At 35.4% G+C, this 22754-nt stretch overlaps 1 protein-coding gene across 1 annotated transcript; it reads right to left on the bottom strand.

The window, feature by feature from the left end:
• Positions 1 to 4413: 4413 nt before the first annotated feature.
• LOC126717925 (alanine--tRNA ligase) lies at positions 4414 to 22664 on the bottom strand. Its single transcript, XM_050419919.1, has 23 exons — positions 22351 to 22664; positions 21991 to 22229; positions 21753 to 21893; positions 21189 to 21335; positions 20849 to 21001; positions 17427 to 17556; positions 16290 to 16386; positions 16007 to 16127; positions 14944 to 15003; positions 12124 to 12174; positions 11943 to 12038; positions 11636 to 11737; positions 9133 to 9255; positions 7537 to 7680; positions 7371 to 7442; positions 7198 to 7273; positions 6979 to 7121; positions 6772 to 6880; positions 6502 to 6689; positions 6230 to 6319; positions 5909 to 6091; positions 5345 to 5524; positions 4414 to 4771 (listed from the first exon to the last, which is right to left on the bottom strand). The coding sequence occupies exons 1-23, from the start codon at positions 22655 to 22657 to the stop codon at positions 4700 to 4702; spliced, it is 3024 nt and encodes a 1007-aa protein (XP_050275876.1). The 5' UTR covers positions 22658 to 22664; the 3' UTR covers positions 4414 to 4699.
• Positions 22665 to 22754: the final 90 nt, after the last annotated feature.

The raw sequence follows: 22754 nt of genomic DNA, 5'->3' as shown, positions 1-22754 counted from the left end.
ATTTTACAGAGGCTTCATGTCCAGTATTGCTTGAATTTTGTCAGGATTCGCTTCAATTCCCTTATGGGAGACTATAAAGCCAAGGAATTTCCCTGATGATACCCCAAAAGCACATTTGCTAGGGTTCAATTTCATGTGGTACTGTCTAAGTGTTTCAAATGTCTCCTGTAGGTCGTCCAGATGCCTTCCCTCGTCCTGACTCTTCACCAGCATGTCATTTACATAGACTTCCACATTCCGCCCAATCTGCAGATGAAACATGTGGTTAACCAATTTCTGATATGTTGCCCCCATATTTTTTAAACCAAAGGGCATCACCTTATAATAGAACAAGACTTGACTGGTGACAAAGGACGTCTTCTCTTGGTCTACCTCGTCCATCCTTATCTGATTGTATCTAGAGAAAGCATCCATGAAGCTAAGCAACTTGTGCCCCGCAGTGGAATCTACCAACTGCTCAATGTGTGATAGCGGGTAGCTATTCTTGGGGCAAGCCTTGTTTAGATTGGTGAAGTCTACACACATTCTCCACTTGCCATTTGCCTTATTGATTATTACTACATTGGCCAACCAATCCGGATAGTACACTTCTCGAATAAATTTCGCCATAATTAACTTTTGAACTTCGACTTTGATAGCATTATCTCTCTCAGGGGAAAACACCCTTTTCTTTTGTCGCACTAGCTTTGAGGAAGGACATACATTCAGATAGTGGGTAATGACACTAGGATCTATACCCGGTATGTCTTCATGACTCCAAGTAAACACATCAATGTTTTTCTTCAAAAACTGGACGAGGTCCTTCTTAATCTTCTCTTTTAGATCTGCTCCAACCTTGGTACACCTCTCAGGGTTATTTTCATCCAAGGAAATATCTTCCAATGCTACAGTGGGCTCTGCTACAATTCTCTTTTCTTCAATATTCATGGTCTGAACTTGTTCATCCATGGCCAACATGGCCAGGTAACACTCTTTTGCTGCTAGTTGGTCTCCTTGTACCTATCCTACTCCGTATTCTGTTGGAAACTTGACTAATAGGTGGTAGGTAGATGTAACAGTCTTCCAACTATTTAAAGTTAGCCTTCCAATTATGACGCGTTAGGAGGATGAACAATCTATCATAAGGAAGTTCACATCCTTGGTGATTTGTCGCGGGTATGCTCCCACTATCACTGATAATGAAATAATACCCACAGGCTGTACCTTCATTTCACCAAAACCTACTAGGGGGGAGTTCACTGGACAGAGTTGGTCTCGTCCTAATCTCATTTATAGAAAAGCTGGATAATATAAAATGTCTGCCGAGCTTCCGTTATCCACTAACACTCTTCTGGTTGTGTAGTCAGCAATAAGCAAGGTGATGACGATAGCATCATCGTGAGGGTGATGAATTCTCTCAGCGTCTTCGTCCGTGAAAGTGATTGCTTGTTCGTCCATGGACCTTGCCCTTGGTGATCGTCCAGAAAGTTGGACGCTTTGCACCACCTTCAAGTATGCTTTCTTGGACCTGGACGATTGGCCTGTCGAACTTCCCCCTATGATGACTTTTATTTCTTAGAGGGGTGGCCGCGATGATTCTTCTATCTTCCCTTTCAATTTCTCGTCCTTGTGGTCTCATCCAAGGAAATTCCTCAACTTCCCTTGCCTTATGAGATTTTCAATCTGCTGCTTTAAATCAAAACACTCGTTTGTATCATGCCCATGATCCCTATGGAAGCGACAATACTTGTTCTTATTGCACTTATTGGGATTTTCCTTCATTTTCTCCGGACACTTCAAGGAAGGATCATCCTTGATTTGCATAAGGACCTGCTCAAGTGGTGTGTTCAAAGGGGTATATTGCTGATTCCATGCTGAAAAGCCTGACTTCTTATTATCTCGGTCTTTCCTTTCTTCCGTCTGTCCCTTCTTTGGACAAGAGCCTTGCTCGGAATGACGATTGGGGTTTGCTTCTACTCTCTCAGATCTCTTCCTTTTTAGCAATGATCACATCTTCTGCATTCATAAAATTTTGGGCCGAATGAACGAGTTCGGCTATGGACTGAGGCTCTTTTTCATAGAGTTTATGTATAAATAAGTCCGAAGTCACCCCATTATGGAAGGCCGCCAATAGAAGCTTGTCATCTACCTCGTCCACACTTAGGGCTTCTCTGTTGAAACGAGTGATGAATGACCGCAGGCTCTCATTCTCCCCTTGCTCTATGGTCAACAAGCTGGATAAGGAACGCTTGTGTCTTTGTCCCCCAATAAAATTATTAACAAACAATTTGCTCAACTCTTCGAAAGAACTTATGGAATTCGGGGGTATTTTATGAATGAATTTCTGCTTTCATAAAATTTTGGGCCGAATGGACGAGTTCGGCCATGGACTGAGGCTCTTTTTCATAGAGTTTATGTATAAATAAGTCCGAATTCACCCCATTATGGAAGGTCGCCAATAGAAACTTGTCATCTACCTCGTCTACACTTAGGGCTTCTCTGTTGAAACGAGTGATGAATGACCGCAGGCTCTCATTCTCTCCTTGCTCTATGGTCAACAAGCTGGACGAGGAACGCTTGTGTCTTTGTCCCCCAATAAAATTATTAACAAACAACTTGCTCAACTCTTCGAAAGAACTTATGGAATTCGGGGGTATTTTATTAAACCAGACTCGTGCCGGACTTTTAAGGGTGGTAGGGAAGGCTTTACACATGATTTCATCAAGGACCCCTTGAAAATGCATTGTTGTCTTGAAAGTAGCAATGTGATCAAATGGGTCACGCGTTCCATCATACGAATCCAGAGAAGGCAACTTGAACTTTGATGGTAAAGGGTGACCGTTGATGGAAGCCGTAAAGGGGGAATTAGTTCTATGGACCAAATCTTCTATAGGATTGGTCCTTCTCATGTTCTCTTTCATTTCTTCCATGATTTTCTTCATTTGGTCCATCTCTTCTTTCAAGTGTGGTACCGTTCGTGAAGTGGTGCCTCTTAACTGACTTCCAATTTTAGCATTCTCTATCATCATGACTCTGTGTTTGTCCTCCTCCTTCACGTTCTTCACGTGCCTGCCTTCTCAGATTAATCTCCATTCTTAACTCTTGGTTTTGGCGAGTTGACTCCGCCATTGTAGCCGCCATAGATTGCACATGTTGGACAGACGATGTCTGCATGACCGATGTAGATTAGCGATTGCGATGAGGATTACTTGAAGCGTCTCTGCTTCCCTGATGGCCTGGGCTAGTAGCCCTCGATCTGGTCCGAACCATCCAACCTTTTGTCACGGAAAAGAAAACTGCAAAACAATCTCTTTCCCACAGACGGCGCCAACTGATGGTTCCTTGGAAATCAGTAGGTTGATAAGTCTCGGGCGCTGATGATCTTAGGGCTTGATCTTGAAAACAAATACTAAGTTAGAGGGGACCGGCCAAAAGTCCTCCGATGATAAAGTCAGTGGATTTGTAATTCATTGTAAGAAGGAAGTAATTTCTAAAAAAAGTGTCTGAATGAATCTTACCTTCTCATCGAAGAATGCTTATATAGCATGTGTAAAACGGTTATCTGTTTAATAACCGTTCCTATTGACGAGGAGTCCAGAGGATTTGGAGGTAACTCCCATAACCGCCATGGAAGTTACCTCAATTGGACTTGTGTTCCATAGTGGTTAATGGAGAACTTGGCACATAGTAATTCAATCCAATAAACTCGTCCATCCTTTATTAAGGACGGACGAGGCTATTAGGGACGACTTTTCCTCGTGCATTTACTTTTTCCTAATTTCTTGTAGAGCTCGTCCGTCCAAACGATTCTAAGGATGGACAAGCTTCTTATGGGACCTCGTCCGACCAAAGATGAACAACGTCATCAAGGACGCTTGGGATGATCACCTCATGTGCTTGGTTCGCCCTAGTCGGTCTTTCATTGGACGAGTTCAGGAGTTGGTGTTTTTTTTGTAACACCATCAGGTGTTATTCTTTGATATTGACGCGTCACAGTTTGGAGAGACTTCCTCCAATTCAGATTGTAGAGAAACTTTCTCCTTTCTATAATACAAGTAGACGGAAATGTATATATACTTTCTTTTTTCTTTTTCTTTTTTTTGAGTATGTATATACTCTTTTATTGAGAGAGAATGCAGAGACAATCATGGCCAATTGTTTTGGGAAAATTTTGCATTAGAGAAAGTTGAATATTCAAGAAGTGCAATTGCTTTAAGTTTAATAACATAATGCTTGAAAATGAAATCTTAGGCCTCTATTTCAAACCCGTCAGCGGACAAACCAACCAGTGAATTCACTAGGCAATAAAATCTTAGGGCTCTAGAGATACAAGGTAAGCTTATTGTTTACATTGTTTCCCATCTCCTAGAGTATTTTACACAGTTCTTTGACATTGAATATATGCAGAGTCAAAAGAAAGAAGAAAAGACTGGATTGTTGGAAATGTATGTTGGTCCTACATTCAATGTTTCATTCAACTGGGTATGAGAACAGGTCGACACATTTGATAAAACGATTTTACAACAGTGGAACTACAAAGTAACATAACAAAGTTGCAACACGATTTTAAGGAAGCTCTAAACAAAGTAACATATCAAAGTAAGTAAAGTAAGTTATTTCTCAAACAACTGTCTCATTTAGTCAAATGATTCAAATCAAATTCCTATAAGCTGCAAATGAGGCCATGTTTCTTCTGTAGGAAAAGAATTTGCAAGATCTATCATCTCAACTTCATCAATGCAAATGCTGTAGCCAATTCAATCGCCTCATTGACTTGCGAAGCATCCGTTCCCTGAAATTGATATTTCATAACCAAAAAAAAAAAAAAAAACCAGTATGGCACCAGGTCAATCATATGACAAGGAAAAAATGTTGCAGGAAAGACTCAACAGTATCATAAAGTAGATTGTTTTTGACCCAAGGCAGATATCTACTGACTCAGCCAACAAAAGTGAAGGCTTTTCTGGGCCTTTTTCTTTTGTTCTTCTCTTTATTATTATTATGAATAATGTTAGAGATATAAATTATTTTACAAAATTTTTTACAAACTACTAATGTGGTGAATGATTATTGGTAAATGAAAAAGTAATATTAACGGTGGGCCTAGATGAAAACCAATAAGAAGTTGGCCATATCAACATTTTGTAAAAATGTTGTAAAATAGTTTGTGTCTGTAGCATTACTCTTCTATTATTATTATTATTATTTTTGTGGGTTAAAAAAAAAAAAAAGACCTATTAACTGCTTGGACCCAAGCTCCTAAGCTTGTGCTTCTAGTGTTCCCAAGGACTCGTGCAAAGTTCTATCATGACAAAGACCAATTTATTTCATTGAAATTGAAAATAAACAAGTCAAAATCACTAACCTGGCCAGATGCAAGACCACCTTTTCCTTTACCACATCGCCCTTTTAGAGGCTCCAAAGCTTCTGTCAACCACTCTGACACCTCCAGATGCTTGTTCCTATCTCCTTTCTCTGGCACCCCAGCACACACTACAGCCTTATTAGTGGTTTCATCTGTACTGAACACCATAGCAGATATCCCCTGTCCATCCATCAGAACAATCTCAATATTTTATGCTCAAGTTAACACGAAGGAGTAAGGGTCTCTTTCGTTGTTCTTTGAAATTTGAATGGCCCAAATCCTCTATTTATGATGTCTAAGACACACAATCCATCAGCAAGAATTAAATCTTCAGAGAAAGGGATCCATCACCATGACGGATTAAATAAACAATCTTTTTGGAAGATGTGAAAGATTTGTAATTATGTTCATGACAACTGTTCTTGAATTCTCCAATTTAAAGAGATGGATTATGCATTCCCAAATGAAGAAAAAGTAATGCTATCCAAATTACGGATAAGCCTGACAAATTAAAAGTTAAGAAAAAAGAAGAGAAAAAAAGAACAAGAACTGAAGAGTAATGACCTTCTGTTCTATGACTTTCAGAACTGCTTCACGAACTGCTGCCACATCCAAACCAACGTCAACATGGGATACGCAGAAAGCCTTTCCCTCTGAAGCAGCTACTTCAGCTTTCTCAATTGTGATCTTGACAGCTTTCTGTATATTTTCTTCAGCAATCTTCTTTTGCGCCTTTCTCACTTGATTCTATAACAACAAAGCAACTAAGTACAACATAGAACCAGACACAAGCAGAATAATGAAACAGTTAACAATATCAGACAAATCAGACACAATGGGCAAAAACTGCAATGAGCCAGCGACCTGTTTTGCCTACTGCAATACCTGTAGTACGGAAATCTTTGCCCTGATATCTGCCTTCTTGGCTGCTGGTATAGATGCGGAATCCACACGACTTTTCAAAGAAGCTACTGTCTGCAAAGAGGCAACAGATTTAACTGACAGCGGATGGCAGGAGGTGACTGGTGTTTGCACATTATAATTACTAAAAGCGGGCAAATCAGGCTGAACACCCACCCCCATCCCATAGCACACCACCAAATCCATCCCCGCCCCAAAAAAAAAAAAAAAAAAAAACCAAAAAGAGAAGAAAAAACCTTTTCAAGCAAGCTGCCTTCTATTTTTGATGCATCATTTACTTCCTGCTCAAGTAAGTATGCTAATTCCATTGCCTTAAAAGCACCGTCAGTTGTAACAGCAGTAATCCTTCGTATTCCCTTAGCAATTCCCTCCTCAGATAGCAGGGCAAAGGCCTTAGCTTCCCTTGTATTTGATATATGGGTACCTAGATGTATCCATAAATCAAATTCAATACAACATTCGGAGTAAGTCCCTAAGAAAAGGCATTCTAATTTATAAGATTTGACCTCCGCAGAGTTCTGCAGAAATGGATAACCACTCATCATTCTCTGGATCAGCCAGAAGGTCCTCAACTTTCTGTCCAATTGCCACAACTCTAACTGGGTCAGGATAGACCTACAGCAAAGACAGAACACATGTTAAAAGACATCGCTCTCACAAGACATATATATAACTAGTTGAGGAAAGAAACAGAAACAAATTAAGCAGCTTACTTCACCAAAAACAGCTCGTAAACCATTGATACGCTTGGCTTCAGCAAGGGTTGCCTCCTTACCAAATACATCTAATTCAGCTTTTATTTGCTCATTCACAATTGATTCAATCTTTTTCAAACGATCAGGATCTACTGGCTTGCCTGTCCAAGTTCAGCAGCATGTTAAAAAGATCATGTATATACAGATAACCTAATTGGCTATTCAAATCAAGCTTACCATGCGAAAAATCAAATCTTAATTTTTCAGGAAGAACGATAGAACCCTTCTGGTCAACATGATTTCCAAGCACTTCCTGCATTCATATTACAAGTTTGTTTAAGAAATACTGAGTCAGTGATAAACAAAAGATAATTTTCCAAGTTCATGATAACTTGGAACTAGGAGCATACCCTAAGAGCAAAATTCAACATGTGTGTGCATGTATGATTTGGGGCAATGAGCTTACGCCTGTCATAGTCAACCTGCAGAAGACATTAAAGCATGGAAAAGAGTTACAGGGAAAAAAAGAAAAAGGAAAAAAAGAAAAAAATAGCAAATACATAATGCACATCATACCTTACAAATTACTTTTTCCCCCACAGAGAATCTACCATTCTCTCCAGAAAAAGAACCAATATGAAGAATGAAACCTCCATAAATTTGAACATTGCCAACTTGAAACGAACCAAAGGGGCCTTCAAGTGATCCAGTATCAAAAATCTAGAACCACAAGAACTATATCAGATTTAAAAGACCAATTAAATAGAAGGAAAAAAGCCAAGAAAATTGCATAATTAGCAGTTAGAACCCAGAAACTAAAAACATAACAAAAACACTCCCAACTTTCACCATTTTAATTGAGATCTGGAGGCATTTGTCTATGTTGGCAAACCACATGGCTCAGTATCATATATTTAGCATGAGAATATATACACCCAGCTCTTACAGTTGGGATGGAGCAATCACCTATACCTCCCTGAGTGACAAATTCTCGATACTTTTATCAACTGATTTAGGTACTAACACCAATTTCCAAAAACTATAGGCTTACACATACACACCATCTTAAATTTTTAGTTTATGTATTGTATTCTTCTATGGGCCATATTCCTCAGGCATATCGGGGGTTATTTTCTTTGTTTGGAAGGCAGCATGAAAGAAGATCCTTACTTGTGATTATCTCATTAAGAGAGGATAAACGTTAGTTGAATGATGTTGTATTGCCATTGTAGTAGGGAGAGAATGGAGCATCTTTAGTTAGACTGTAATGTTGCATTTGAGTTGTGGAGTTTTGTTTTTCGCACCTTTGGGCTTTCGTGGGTGCTACCGAGTACAGTCATTGATCTTTTGTTTGTTTGGTGGAATTGGTTAGGCAAACAATTTTCCCATATTTGGAATCTGGTTTTACTTAAAATTTAATACATTCTACCACTCCTAATAACATCTCGTTTCTTAAAAAAAAAAAAAAAAAAAAAAATCTCAATAAACTTCCAATTTGGTTAGATTTATATATGGGTATTAGAATTGATTGAGTGTGGTTATGCTTATTCTTAAATATGTGATAAAATGATGTGGCATATTAGGATTGAAGAGGTAAAATATGGGTTTTACACCATGTCCTTATAGAATTTAATCTAAATGTACAAACATGTTATTGTGCACAAGATTTATTAGCATTATTTTACATATTTTATTATTGCTTTTGAATTAATTTTTGTTATGGTTTCAAACATTTTATAGTTGTTACTTATTCTTTAAATAAACATAAATTATGTCCTAAAATATACCTAAAACTAAATATTAATTAATTAGTTGTTGTATCCTTGACATGTTGTACCCTGTATTGCATTGGTACTTGTGCTTCATAGCTTGTAGTTTAGATTTCTTTGTGTACATTTTCATGTATCAAATCGGGATCAACTAGGACAGAAATAAAGCATTGGGTCGGACGCTTCTTTGGTGTCATTATTATTACTTAAATACACACACACATATGATATAAAAAGCAGCTTTTTATAGATGGAGTCCAAGCCACTTTTACGTCAATGCAAGCATGATAACCTATGAGTGTTGAACCATTCAGGTTTCAACAAGTCAGAACTAAAAGCATATTTCTTGTACCTGGTATCTTGACAAAACTAGGTATAAAAAAAAACCTAGGGTATACAATACCTGACCACCTTGCTCAGCATAAAAACTTGTGGATTCCAGAACTATACCAACTTCACTGCCAGAACCAACGCTTTCCAAGAACTGGGAACCGGTATAAATTGCTCTTATCACACTTTCATGGTCCTGGTATAGCATATAAAAAGGAAAATTACATTAATACAAAAAACAGTAGTCTAATAACCAGTATATCAATCCTTATAATGCACAAATTATCTCTACCAGTAAATGTTAAATGATATCAATCCCTTTGAGTACTATATGCAAAGTAGGAGAGAAGGGGGGGGGGGGGGTGGGGAATCATTTAATCATCAGAATGGCTAATCACAACAAAACACTCCTGCACATTGATGCCGTTGTGCAATTTCATCATCTATAATTCTAAGCGTAAAAAAAGCCCTTAACACCCAGGATTAACAATGTTGATGGTCACTTCTGTATTCTATGCTTTAAAATATGAAAAACAGAGGCAGTCCAAGGAAAAAAGAATAGGAGAAGTAAGAGAAATTGGACTGAGCTTTTCTAATTTCTCTAGAACAAGTGACTACAACTAGAGCATGTTTGGCGTGTTAAATAGAGCTTGTAATGGAACAATTATTCCTCTAGAATAGGTATTTAACAATTGTTGCACTTTCACTAATGGTGAGTAGTTATTCCCCTCTAATAGCTCTATAATACCTACATAACAAACAACAACAAAAAGGAAAAATTCAAATGCTCTTCTTCACTCTTCAACTAGGATCATTGTCAACTGCCATCTCTTTCTCTCCATCAACCACACCTCAGCCACAATGAAGTTAATTTAGTCATCTCCTCCATGGCTCCTCAGCCTTCCATGAAGCTCATTTAGAAGTTTAGCCTTTAATTTTGATATGGGTTTTGTTGATCTAGGGATTTTTTTTTTTTTTTGAATTTTTGGTATTATTCTTAGGTAAAAATGAACATGGGTATTTGAGATTTAAGAATTTTGCATCTTAATTGTGTTTACTTTGGTTCTTGGATCTAGAACTGGTCTAAGAAACTTCTATTTCCCTAGTTCTCTTAGTTGGTTTTTCTTTGAGTTAAGATGATTCATGGTTTTGAGGTGAGGATTTGTTTTTCAATGAAAGGATGGAACCCTTTTTTTGATAGGTTCAATTAAAGGATGAAACTTAACAACCCATATTTATTTTCTTTGTAAATCTTGATTTCAAAAATCCAATTGGGGATGAATGAATTTCTAAGGTAGAAGAAAATAGTGAATGAAACCTCATTGCTCTTAGATAATATACAAAGCTATTGTATAATTGCCAGATTGCATCTTGGAGATAAAAGCTATTGACAATTGGACCTGAGGCTCTACAGTCTCCCCTCAATCTAGAATGAGAAATAGAAAAACATTCGTGCATTTGGAATCTAGCTCCTTTGTGCTTAATGTGGTGTCTTTGGAGGGAGCGAAATTGGGGGACTTTTGAGGACTTGGAAAGCTCGGATGACCAATTATTGGCTGCTTTCAGTGGCTCCTTGTTTGACTGGTCTAGGGCTTGGGGAATCACCTCTAGTGACTCTCTCCCTATGTTCCTTAGCTCTCTCCTTTGCATTTAGTTTCGTTCCCTTTCTTTTTTCTCTTTTCTTTATCTGCTCTATCTGTATTTTTCTCTCTGCCTTTTGTTTTTCTGCATAAGGCAGTGTTCTTGAATATATATCCTTATTACTTATCAAAAAAAAAAAAAAAAAAAAGAACCTAGTGAAATTTTTGAACTCAAGCCCTCACCCTCCATCCATTCTTATGAAAGAACTATCCTTTGACCAAGAACTAACTAGCTTTACTATTTACAAAAATTGCAGGCAGATGGGAAACCTGCAAAATATCCTTCAAATCATGAGTGGACATATTGTTCTAAAATGAATAAATATGCTAGAGTGCGGAGCTATTTCCTCTTGGAGGGACCAAAGGAAAAACATAATCCCATTATATAAATTCCAGCTTAGAGAAGAAAAAAGAAAAAGAAACCATAACACACCCCTTTTCTCCAAATCAAGCACCAAATGACAGCAGCTAACATTTCTCTATTCAAATCTCCAATTATGTATTTTTTTCAAAACAATGTTATTTATTTCCATCCCTAATATTCTCAAAAATGACAAAGGGAACAGTTCAACATAATTTGTCTACAGAAAAGGATTCAAAATGTTCTTCCATTCTCGGCATATGTAAAGTAAACACCGAGCAAACTGTTAGATTAAGAATGTATATTCATATTTCTAATTTCAAATGAGTATATAATCGATCAGCTACCCAAAAAGTCAAATTTTGTGATATTTCATCAAGAAAAGAAATTAAAAAGTACAACATCCAAGAATGTATACTCTTAGCATGGTTAAAAGGAAATTTATTTCTTCTCTTTCAAAGTTAAGATACTAGTGTTGTTATTTATATTTTTTTACCAACACTTGAAGACTTATTTTCAAACCCAGGAGGGTAACAATTTATAAATCATAATAGAAGTAATATTCAATATCAAACCTTGAACCAAATAAATTTGAAGGAATCATCTGTTGCAGCAACCCCCCTCTTGTGCAATGCTGAAGTAGCTTCAGCATCCATAATAATAGCACCACCAGCTTGCTGCCAAGAAATAAATATTAGAACAAAATGAGAACTGAATATAACCTGTATTATCATTTTTTTGCCATACATTCCTTTGGCATTATCCAGTTTGCCAAATCATCAATATTTATTTTTCCCAAGATCCATGTAAGATTAAGCCAAAAAACTCAGTATATAGTTAAGGGCATATGTATAAAGAGATAAGAAAGAAAACTCTTCAAACCTTATTTTGAGCATTCCTTGATCTTTCTCTTGCCTCATCCATGGCATTATTGAAACCGTCAACATCAACCAGTAAGCCCCTTTCTTCTGCCATCAACTGATAGACAAAAGATTATTAACTTCCAAAAGTAATTATATGCAACTAAACAAGAAGGCGGGGAAAAGCAAAGCACTTCAGGAACCTGGGTCAAATCTAATGGGAACCCATATGTGTCCCACAAAACAAATGCATCCTGCAGAAAGCAATCAACTGGGTTAAAAACAGTGATTAGTATGATAAGGAGGATGGATCTTCAAAAGACATAAATCATAAGATTTTGAAAAGACCTAAATCATAATATCAATTAAATGAGAAATCAATTACCCAAGAGTTTATTGTATTTTTTTCAACTAGACTTATTAATTAGGTATAAGATTCAAAAGCAATGCTTTAATAGATTCTTAACAGCATTTGTGGGCAAGCAATCAAAATTTCTGAATTCCATAAGATGAATCAATATGGTCGTCCAGACTTAGAATCAAGTCCATCGAGTTTATTGTCGGGGTATGTATTCAACAAGGGAAGTAGTATTTGCCATAAAAAGCATTGAGACCCAACGCTTTCTTGGTTAACACATTTATGGAAACGGATGAGGTTGACAGATATAAGAACTTAAGACCTTGTTGAAAAGGAGCAGAGTGCTAGAGAAGAACTCATTTCCACTAACTTCAACAATGTATTGTGGCTTAATCATTAAAATCATAACTTCATAATCCGATGAAGATAACATGTATTGGATAATTGAATGGACAATTCCCTCCACCCCCCTCCCCCTCCGTTTGGGAGGCTTAGGAGTTAAACTCAAGTGAATGTACAACTTGTACAAAATAAAGAAAAAAACCTAGAAAGCCAAAGAAAGCAGGTAAAGTAAGGCACTTCAAGAAATAGGTCTTTCATCCTAAGTCAATAAAATCCTTTTTTTTTTTTTTAATATGTTGGGGGAGGGTGAAGTGGGGTTTGAACAAAAAACATCACAAAGGATGCCATTAACACTAGGCTATTACTTGAAACCCCTTAAGTCAATAAAATCTACTTATAAACTTCTACATATGCTAGAGGAATGACAACAACCTAATTAAAGAGAACAACATAAAGCCAATTTTGGAAAATGAGCAGTCATAATTAGTGTTGTTAAAAGCGTGCCTAAAAGCTCAAGGCTCAAATCCCAAAGCTCTCAACGCTTCCCTAGGCCAAAAAAAAGCTCGTTTAATGAAGCTTGCTTTAGACATGTTTTTTTGGAGCTTTTTGAAGAAGCACAAAGCATGCCTAGGCACGCTTTTTAATTTTATTGCAAAAAAGATATTGATCATCAAAATTAATTGCTTGATCTTGAAAGAAATGACAAGGACCAATGATTTACTACACAACCACTATCCTTATAGTGCTGTGTTGGTAAAAGCGTGGGCACAATTAAGCGCAAAGGCCTATTGAAGTCTAGGCACAAAGCGCAATGTGCAAGCACCTGCCTAATTGAATTAAAGCGCACATTTTTTAAAAATAATTTAATAAATTTAAAAATAATTATTAATTAAAAATACAACAATTAAATGATCAAATTATCATATAAACTAAAATAAAACATTTTATATAATTCATGTAACATTTAGATAAGCCCTACTTTTGCAATTTTAACACAAAAATTGCAAGTATTTTTTTTTTTTTTTTTTGGGATCAGCTCGATATAAGTACTTCCATCGATATCCATAATAATGCCCCATGCCTAAGTACTAATATTAGTTAATAATTTTAATCACTTAATGACTTAGGTATATAAGAATTAGTCTGCTATGTTCAACATCAACCACTAAAGTAGCTAAACATTTACCACAAATATATTATATCATACTTTCATACTTTTTTTTCATGAATGAGAATATCAGGACATAGCAATATGGTAATTGTAACAAGCAGATATTCAAAAGGGAAAAAATAGAATAAATAGAAGAAGAAGCTGGGTGGGTAACTGTTTCAAGGAGAAAAAAGATAAAATAATAGAGAAGAACTAGGGGTTGTGGGTTTCAGGACAAGTTACATTCAAAATATATATATATATATATATATATGATAAGTAACACTAAAAATATGTCAAACCAATGGTTTATATCAATAATGTCAAGATCCTATAGATTTAATTCAATTTTGGTTTATTTTTTTGAAAAATATAAAAAGTGCGCTTTGTGTTTTTTGAAAATGCGTAAAAAAGCACGCATCTTTGAATGCACCTTGCCTTACTTTTAAGGCAAAAAGCACGGGAGCCTTGAGGCTTTGTGCTTTGAGCTTAAGTGTGCTTCACCAACACCATTACAGTGTTGTATTACACAAACAATTTTTTTAATTTACACGTCATAACTCATAAGATACGAATAAGGTTAATTTACAATTCTTGTGCTTTTTGATCTTTGAATTTTAGATGTATGTTGATAGAACCATATACATCTTTTACATATCACTTGGTCACAACTATCATGTTTATGAACTTTTATAAAGCACAAGAGAATTATATAAAATATTATGTTTAAAACTTATATGATTAGATTATTATGATATTGACCATTGAAAATTGTTTTCAATTTACAATATAAGAATTTTATGAATTGAAATAATTTCAATATGAACTTACAAACATTATACAATTGCACTTAATAGGTAAAGGAACAAATTTTGAGTTATTATTATTTTTTATTATATGTTACGAATATTTCTATTAGAAGTTATAAGATATTATATTTGAAAACTATACACTTTACTTCAATCAGGTGTGCTTGCGCTTGCACTTTGCGCCTAGGCTCCAAGAGGCCTATGCACTTAAGCGTGCGCTTGAAACTTTTACCAACATTGGTCATAATATAAAAATTCTAATAATATCAATGATTGGACAGAACTTAAAACAGGATATTGGGGGGGGGGGGGGGGGGAGAGAGAGAGAGAGAGAGAGAGAGATTGTAATCATAACAATACTTACCTGCCCACTTAATATCTTCCCTTGTACATCCTGAGCAGCCTTTTTGAATTTCTCGATTCCCTAAATACAAGTAAATGATGCCAAGACGTGATATGTTAGACAAATTATACAGATCTCTCCACAAAGCCAGGATATATAAAGCTAAAAACACATCATAAAGGAAAAGTTCCCATTTCAATACCATAAAAAATAATGTATGCAACTCAATGAATAAGTACTTAAGGCTCTCTCTCGCACAAAAAAAGGAATCTAGCAAGTGACACAAGTCATATTTCCAAGGAATCCAGTAGCAAAATAGATAACCCATCATTCTTAATCGCATATATGCATTCAATATTCTTAAGTACATTAGTTATACATTAGCTTACAAATATCATTTGTGACAGATATCTGTAAGGCCCCCAATGTCATCTAAATTTGATTTATAGACATGGTCAGCATTTTCAAAAGACAGTAATCACTGAGAGTCTTAGTTCAAGTAAGCAGGCTATTCATAAATGTGTTTCACAAATCCATGAAGAACCAGTTTTTCATAACACTATTCGTTGTCCATTTTCATCCTGGACTTGTTTAGTATTTATCTTGCTAAAATTACATAACATGGATCAGGTAAGTCATTGGCTTTGCCAACGAGGCGTGGCCCCCAGAAATTTTTCGCACCCAAGGGGATTCAAACCTTAGACTAGGAGGGAGCATACCACCAAGACCAAGGCCTTGACCGCTTGAGCCAACCCCTTGGGGTTGTGTTTATATTTGATCTCCTATGATCCATTCATTGATAATACATTCTGGTATTTATTCTGAGTAATCGACTTGGCTATAACGTTTTGAACGTACTCTTTCTAATTATTTATTTATTGATAAGTACTCTTTTTTATTTATTTATTGATAATATATTTATTTATTTATAAGTACTCTTTCTAATACCATAATATATTATCAATAAATAAATAGAGTACGTTCAGAAAGTGTCTACATTTAACTATATGGGGTAACTAAATATTGTAAATTTGTAATACTCACAAATAGGGGGACCAACAAATATAATGCTATCCACACTTACCTTAAGTAAAGTTTTACCAAAACTTGCTTCTTCTTCTGCGATTATGTCCCTAATGCGCATTTCATTCTGCTTTAGCTCCGGAAAAACATCGCCCATCACTCTCACCACAATGTTTACAAGCCTAAATTCAACAAAAGAATTTAATTTCCCAATGGCAATTAGATTTGTTCTGAAAGAACAGAGGCATGAAGGAGAGAGAGATGTAGTGTTGCATGATAAACTTTTAGATGCAACAATACCAAAAATAGAAAATAATCACAAAAATTAAAATACATCTCTATACCCATTGAAAAATCCTTCCTGAGCTTTTAAGACCTCACTTCCATAACGAACAGCTCGACGAAGAATACGCCTCAAGACATATTCACGGCCCTCATTGCCTACACATCAAGTAAAATTGTCATAAGTTACACACAAAGAATTGTGAGAAGTTGCTAGCATGCAAAAGATTGAATAATTTATTGAAAACAAATTCACAAATAACTAAACCACACTTTTATTGAAAGAGAAATATAGCATAGGAAAACATTTTATAAATAGACTAAAAAAAATAAGAAACCAATTAGAGGATTACAAAAGATAAGTTCGGGCCTATATGATAGTTTTGAATAACCACTATCATTAAAAGATGAAATTCCATCATTTTGATCTTCAGTTATATTAGATTAAAGCAACAGACTCCAACATTTTGACAGCCAAGAAGCGATACAGTAAATGAAATAAATCTTTTAAAAAATCACTCTTAAGGTGCCATCTAGCCTTAACGCAAAATATTGCCCCCAAAAAATAATCCAACAAAACAAAACAACTACACAAACGCACAAACATTGTCCAAATATAATTTTTTCACATTATTACAATTCCTAATTTTTCAACATACAGGAATGAAATCACCTCTCTGAATCCTTTACATGTTTAAAAATTACCTAGCCACCAAATACCTTCTGATGCACAAAAACACACTGCCCAGAAATAAGAGACTTAAATATCAAAATTCTAGGAGGGAAAGGATACAATTATAAAGGGCAGTCTCTCCTTAGAGAAAAATTATACTCTCATTTGTACAGATAATTTTATGGAATATGAAAAAGAAGAAAAATATCAACCACGTTGTGTACAACCATCTAGTCAATATCAGTTGCAAAAATTATTGATAAGGTGGTCCAAATTATTAATCCATCCACTTTACATATGCACATGCTAGCAAGCAAACATGGCCAAATCAATGACAATATTCCAAAAGCCACAAGAGGTTCTCCATAGAGCAAAATATATTTTTTAACAAAAAAAGATCAGTAGAGTCAATAATGTTCCACTAGAGGTACACCATAGGAAATCACAACCACAGACCTCAACTAGATGACTAAAAGAGCCAAGTAGGAAAAATGGTGGACAAGAATTCTTGTCTGTCGTACCCTACCTGGACAAGACCCATCGGCAATGGCAAATGAAAGAGTTCTAATGTGATCTGCAACAACCCGGTATGCCATGTCAACTTTGTCCAGATCATCTTGTCCAACTTTCCCAGAATATGGCCGAGCCCCAGTTGCCTGCAAATAAATGGATCATATACATGTAGCATCATCAACCATTCTGGATGAAAATAATAAGCAGATTGGGTGCAGAATTTACTGCTATTCAAGCCAAAGAATGTGACCAAAATGGAGAAAGATTGAAAGAGACATTTTAGGAATATAATATTACGTTTATTGTAGCAATAAAACTAAATTTTTGGGACATTTGAAATATTCATCCTAAACTATAAAATTTTAAAAATCACACCCTAAATTAAAATCAATTCAATTCTCACCCCACTATCTAAATTGGTTTACAAATAATGCTGATGAGATATACACACAATCATGTGATGCAGACAAGGAAGACTAATTTGCTGTAACTTCAAAGTTTTGTTCGTTGAAGACTTATTGTGTTGGGTCAATGTGTGAAGTCCAACTGAAGCAAAATATAGTTTAAAGGTCAAGTTATAAGTATTGTTGGGGGAAATTTTGAATTGGGTTTATATTTTACATATTATGGTTAGTTTGTATACAAAGGCAGAAATGTAATTTCAAAAGCTCTTGCAAATTGAGCGTATTTTGGTAATTTAATTGGTGTCCAGAATTCCAAGTATCTTAGGTCTGATTCCTTTAAGGCTAAGTTAGTCTTTCATTACTATATTGGGTTTGACTTTTAGCTTACTACTCAAATTAGGAGGCCTAATACAAGTACAAAAAAGAGCCCCTTCTCCTCAATGTACTCAAGAAATGGAGTTCATTAATTGAAAAAATTGATTCTTTTGAGTAATGATGCAAATTGGACTAAATGTGTTTTTCCTCCTTTCTAGTCTCTGTCCCTTCTCTTGGACATTCTATAATTGTTCACGTGCACTATTCATGACTTGTATGCAGATTTGATCTAACACTTTATTTAGAATGGATAACTGCAATTAGCCTTACAACGACAAGTCAAGAAAACTTGTACACTTGCAAGGCCACATAATGTATTAAAAATAAAGCAACAAAAAAAATGAAAATATAGAATGGAAGCATTGAATCAGAAGAAAATTTTGTACAAATCCAACACAAAACAATCTTGTCCATCTTAAACATGTTGCAAAAACATGTCAATGTAGAAACTGCATGTCTACTTCATATTTCTTGATGTAGGACAAATTGGAGGAATTTGTCTATGTGTAGCTGTGATGGATTAAGGTTTAGGAGGTTTACTGGAAATAGGATTTAAAGTTGTTGACGAAAGTACTATGGGTTGTGCTAAAAGTTAAAAGGTGGTTTGATGATTTATTTGATGGCTATTTGGGAGAAGTATGAGGGAATTTAGGGTTTTGATAGGTAAAAGAAAGGGCTTGATTTAGGGTTATAAGGATGAATAAAATAGAGGTTTTATGGTGTTTAAGGGCTGTATGAACAGTACCTGTGAACAATAACAGAAAGAAAAAAAGAAGAAGAGAGAAAGAAAGGCTCTAAGGCAAGGCGCTCGCCTTTAGAGCCTAGGAGAGTAAGGCGGCGCCTCAAGCCATGAAAAAGGCGCTAAGGTGAGAGGGCCTAAGTTTTAAAAAAAATATATATATATATGTTTAGTTATTTATTTATTTTTATAGAATTTGTTGTAATTTAAAACTTATTATTAGATAATTAATTTACAAAAGGCAAGTTATAAAACCTATTGTTAGTTAAATTAATTTATAAAAGTTTGTTGTGAAACTTATTGTTAGATTAATTGATTTTATATAGAAGCTTGTCGTAAAAACTATTGTTAGAATAACTAAAAGAAGCCAAACCATGTTAATCATATTTTGAAATAATTTGATAGGCTTAATTTCTTCATGCAACACATTGAAAAACACTTCATTATAATATTTCAATACACTAGCTACATAGGATTTAAGTTCTATATGTATAATAAATATATTAAGAATTTGGTGCCTGTTACTCGGGCTAGCGCCTTTTTGTTGCCTCACGCCTCAAGCGATACAAGGCTCTGACACCTTAAGGTCACTTTTTACATTCAATCAATATCCAATCAATCTAGGGCATTACAAAGGATCTTCTAGAAAATTCAGGACTCGACTAAATTACCAAAATACCCATAATTCACAAAAAACAAAACTTACAGATTTGCCTTGGAATATAAATTTGACCAAAAAAAAAAGAAGCCAAATAAAATATTGTTTTAACCCTAAAAGACTCATACTTAGACCTTAAAAACCACTAACTTTTACTTCAATTAGACTTCACACGTGCACCTAACAAAACAAATCTTGAATATGCAAATCTTGTATGTGCAAATTTGCAAAGTAATAGCAAACTAAACTTCCATGGCTGCATCATTTCAATATTATAGCTCAACAAAGTAATTATAGAAACTGACTAAAATTTTAAGAGAGCTAAATGATAATATTAAAGCAAAAAGAATTTGTAGAACCATCAGTGTTTGTAAAAATGGGGGGAGCACTTAAGCGCTAAGGCCTCTTGCAAACTAGGCGAAAAAGCGCAAACGCATGCTTAATTGGAGTGAAGCGCACATTTTAAAAAAATAATTTAATAAATTTAAAAATAATTATTAATGAGAAATGCAACAATCAAATTATCATATAAATTGATATTAAAATTTTTATATAATTCATATAACATTTAGATAAGCCTTACTTTTGCAATTTTAACACAAAAATTGCAAGTCAATTCATTTTTTTTTTTTTTGGATCAGCTAGATATGAGTACTTCCATGTAATATCCTTCTTAAATCTCTAATATCTATAATGCCCTATGACTAATTAGTAATATTAGTCAATAATTTAATCACTTAATGACTATAAGTCTATAAGAATTAGTTTGCTATGGTCAACATCAACCACTAAAGTAACTAAATAATTACCACAAATATATTATATCATACTTTTTGTTTTTCATGAATGAGCTAAGAATATCAGGACATTGCAATATGGTAATTGGTACCAAGCAAATATCCAAAAGGGAAAAAATAAAATAAGAAGAAGCTGGGTGGATTACTGTTACAAGGAGAAAAAATCAAGAAAAATAAAAATAAAAATAGAGAATAATGGGGAGGTTGTGGGTTTCAGGACAAGTTACACTAAAAATATGCCAAATCAATGGTTTATGTCAATAGTTTTAATTCTGTTTTGGTTTATTTTTTGGGAAAATATAAAAAAGTGCCAAAAGAGCTTTGAGCTTTTTGAAAAAGTGCAAAAAAGCGCGCTTTGAATGAGCCTAGCTTTTGAGGCAAAAAGCACTAGAGCCTTGGGGCTTCAAGCTTTGAGCTTAAGCGCGCTTTTACCAACACTGAACCATCAGCATCACCATTTACCTGTTGGATTGCATCAAAGATGGGCATGAACACATCGGTATCATAATTGCTCATCTTGTTCTGAAGTACAGAAGTCAACCTTTCGAAACCCATGCCGGTATCAACATGCTTAGCAGGCAGGGGTTTTAAAGAACCATCACTTTCCCTATTAAACTGCCAAAAAAATCAAAATCAAACAAGAGTAAATAATAAATCAAATTCATTCTTAGGCCACATAGAAGAAGAAGAAGAATAATAATAATATACATAAATACAGTAAGGAGTCTTTTGAAGAAGAAGTACACAAATCATATCAGGAATGCTAAATGGAAATCCACAAGACACGGTGGCAAAGTTATACCTGAATAAAGACAAGGTTCCAAATCTCAAGGCACGTAGGATCATCATAGTTAACCAATGACGCAGCATCTCGATTACCAATTCTATCATAATGTATTTCAGTGCAAGGTCCACAAGGACCTGTATCACCCATCTCCCAGAAATTGTCCTGTACAAAGAAACAAAAACAATGAACCAATTAGATTTTTTATTTTTTATTTATAAAAAATAATTTGAATATGGCACACAATTTAAATGAAATTAATGGACAAGAATATTTTTTCCTAGATGGAACCTTTGTAGTGTAAGCAGGAAAAAGATGTCCATTGCACTAAGTGGGTATTGAATTTGAACCCATGATCTTTCCCAAACACGTTCTTATGGGGGGAGAGGAAGTTCAAAGGCATATGGATGGCACGTAGTTAAAAAAAAAAAAACAGAAAAGCTTGATTCAGATTCTTAAAAATATATTGAATGACAGTCTCGTGTATTATTACAGTTGTTACTAATGTGTAATTCCAACAACACAAAGAAACATACATGTGTAAGTAAAGTCAGAAGAAACAATAAGTGTAGAAAAGCATACTTTGCAGCCAAAAGGCAGCACACGTTCTGGTGGTAAAAATTGAAGCCATATATCTCTAGCTTCAGCATCAGGAGCAAGACCCAATTTCTGATCACCACCAAAATAGGTGGCATAGAAGCGATCCTTAGGTAGTTTATAAACCTAAGAAAGAAAGAAAGAAAGAAAGAAAGAAAGGTTTGAATGGAAGTTCCAAATAAATAGTAATAAAGGAGAGAGATAAGGAGGTTGGTATGGGTGCCTGTGTAAGAAGTTGCCAAGCCCATTGAATGGCGTCAGCTTTAAAGTAATCCCCAAAGGACCAATTGCCAAGCATCTCAAAGAAGGTGTGGTGGTAAGTGTCCTTCCCAACATCATCCAGATCATTGTGCTTCCCACCAGCTCGAATGCACTTCTGGGTGTTGCAAGCACGATTCAATTTGGATAAGGGAGTGTTTGGGTCAGCTGTGCCCAAAAATATGGGCTTGAACTGGTTCATTCCTTTATTTTTCAGCAGCAGCAGCAGCAAGAAGCAAAATCAAAATCAGAAAAAAAAAAAAAAAAAAAAGTAGAAACGTTTTTTTATTTTCTGAGTGAGACAGAGAGAGAGAGATAGAGATACCAGCGTTAGCGAAGAGAAGAGTGGGATCATTGTGAGGGACAACAGGGCTGGACTTCCAATTTGTGTGCTTCTTCTCCTCGAAGAACTTTATGAACGTGTCTCTCACGCGATTCGCCGGCCATTCCTCCGCCATTTGATGATGATGATGAGATAGAGATAGAGATAGAGATAGAGATAGTGGGGGCAGTGGTGGCGGCGAGTGAGAATAACAATGAGAAAGAGAAAGAGAAAGACGAGGGTTTCTGTTATTCAATACGCACAACCACAGCACACTCCTCTTCGAATTCCCAACGAATCCCTTCCTCATTCATTTCCACGCTAACTCTCTTAAATATTTCTCTTTTATTTATAATATCCATCCATCTCCTTTTTTTACTATTTACTATTTACCCTTTTTTTTTTTT

The sequence above is a fragment of the Quercus robur genome, chromosome 3 (genome assembly GCF_932294415.1).
Source record: "Quercus robur chromosome 3, dhQueRobu3.1, whole genome shotgun sequence".
In the NCBI taxonomy this organism is placed as follows: Eukaryota; Viridiplantae; Streptophyta; class Magnoliopsida; order Fagales; family Fagaceae; genus Quercus; species Quercus robur.
This window is presented reverse-complemented; position numbering and strand designations above follow the sequence as displayed.

Excerpts from the sequence above, each read along its gene's own strand:
- LOC126717925 (XM_050419919.1), bottom strand. The coding sequence starts at position 22,657 with ATGAGGAAGGGATTCGTTGGGAATTCGAAGAGGAGTGTGCTGTGGTTG. Across the intron at positions 9,256-11,635 it reads TCAAATTTATTTGGTTCAAG|GACCATGAAAGTGTGATAAG; the intron begins GTTTGATATTGA and ends ATGCTATACCAG. Across the intron at positions 6,320-6,501 it reads AAGGCAGCTTGCTTGAAAAG|ACAGTAGCTTCTTTGAAAAG; the intron begins GTTTTTTCTTCT and ends GCCTCTTTGCAG.